The 526-nt window shown below is 64.8% G+C and overlaps 1 protein-coding gene across 1 annotated transcript in view; it reads right to left on the bottom strand.

Moving 5' to 3' along the window:
• PIGS (phosphatidylinositol glycan anchor biosynthesis, class S) overlaps positions 1–526 on the bottom strand; it is a gene marked incomplete at its 5' end in the record, with an annotated part of 3,694 nt that overhangs the window by 2,040 nt on the left and 1,128 nt on the right. Inside the window, 1 exon segment of the mRNA XM_009703555.1 lies at positions 252–501. Within this exon segment, the coding sequence (XP_009701857.1) occupies positions 252–501 (250 nt within the window).

The raw sequence follows: 526 nt of genomic DNA, 5'->3' as shown, positions 1-526 counted from the left end.
GCACGGCCACTGCCTGTTGATGCCGAGGCCAAGCCCATAGCCATGACAGAGCTCCCAAGAGTGGCAGGATGTGACCCCCTCCTCCCTGGCCCTCCCCAGTACAAGGTCATGCACCAGTGCCCCAACACACAGTGATCACAGCACAGATCCTGGCCCACAGCAACTGCAAAGGGAAGACCCCGGGGTCTGTTACCCCAGAAGACATCCAGGGATGCTACAAGTACAGCAGGAACGAGATCTCCCCCCCAGAGCCAGAGGGCTTTCCCCAGGTCAGGGAACAGGGCTGGGGCACACGTCCGTACCCAGGCTGGATTTCAAATGCCGCCGGGCATCAGGGCCGAGCTGGCCATCGGGCAGGCGGTCCGAGAGGGCGGCAGTGATGGAACTGGCCGTGAAGGACATCACCTGCGTGAGCTGCTGGAGGCGGGTGCGGAGGGCAGCCAGGCCCCCCCTGGCCCTCACCAGGGCACTGCGGTGCTTCCCCACGTAGACACCGATGCCCTGGAGAAGGGGCAGGGGTGAGGGC

This window comes from Cariama cristata, unplaced genomic scaffold (genome assembly GCF_000690535.1).
Source record: "Cariama cristata isolate BGI_N322 unplaced genomic scaffold, ASM69053v1 scaffold33120, whole genome shotgun sequence".
NCBI classification, from domain to species: Eukaryota; Metazoa; Chordata; class Aves; order Cariamiformes; family Cariamidae; genus Cariama; species Cariama cristata.
Note: the sequence above shows the minus strand (reverse complement) of the source record. Positions and strands in the feature narration are given on the sequence as shown.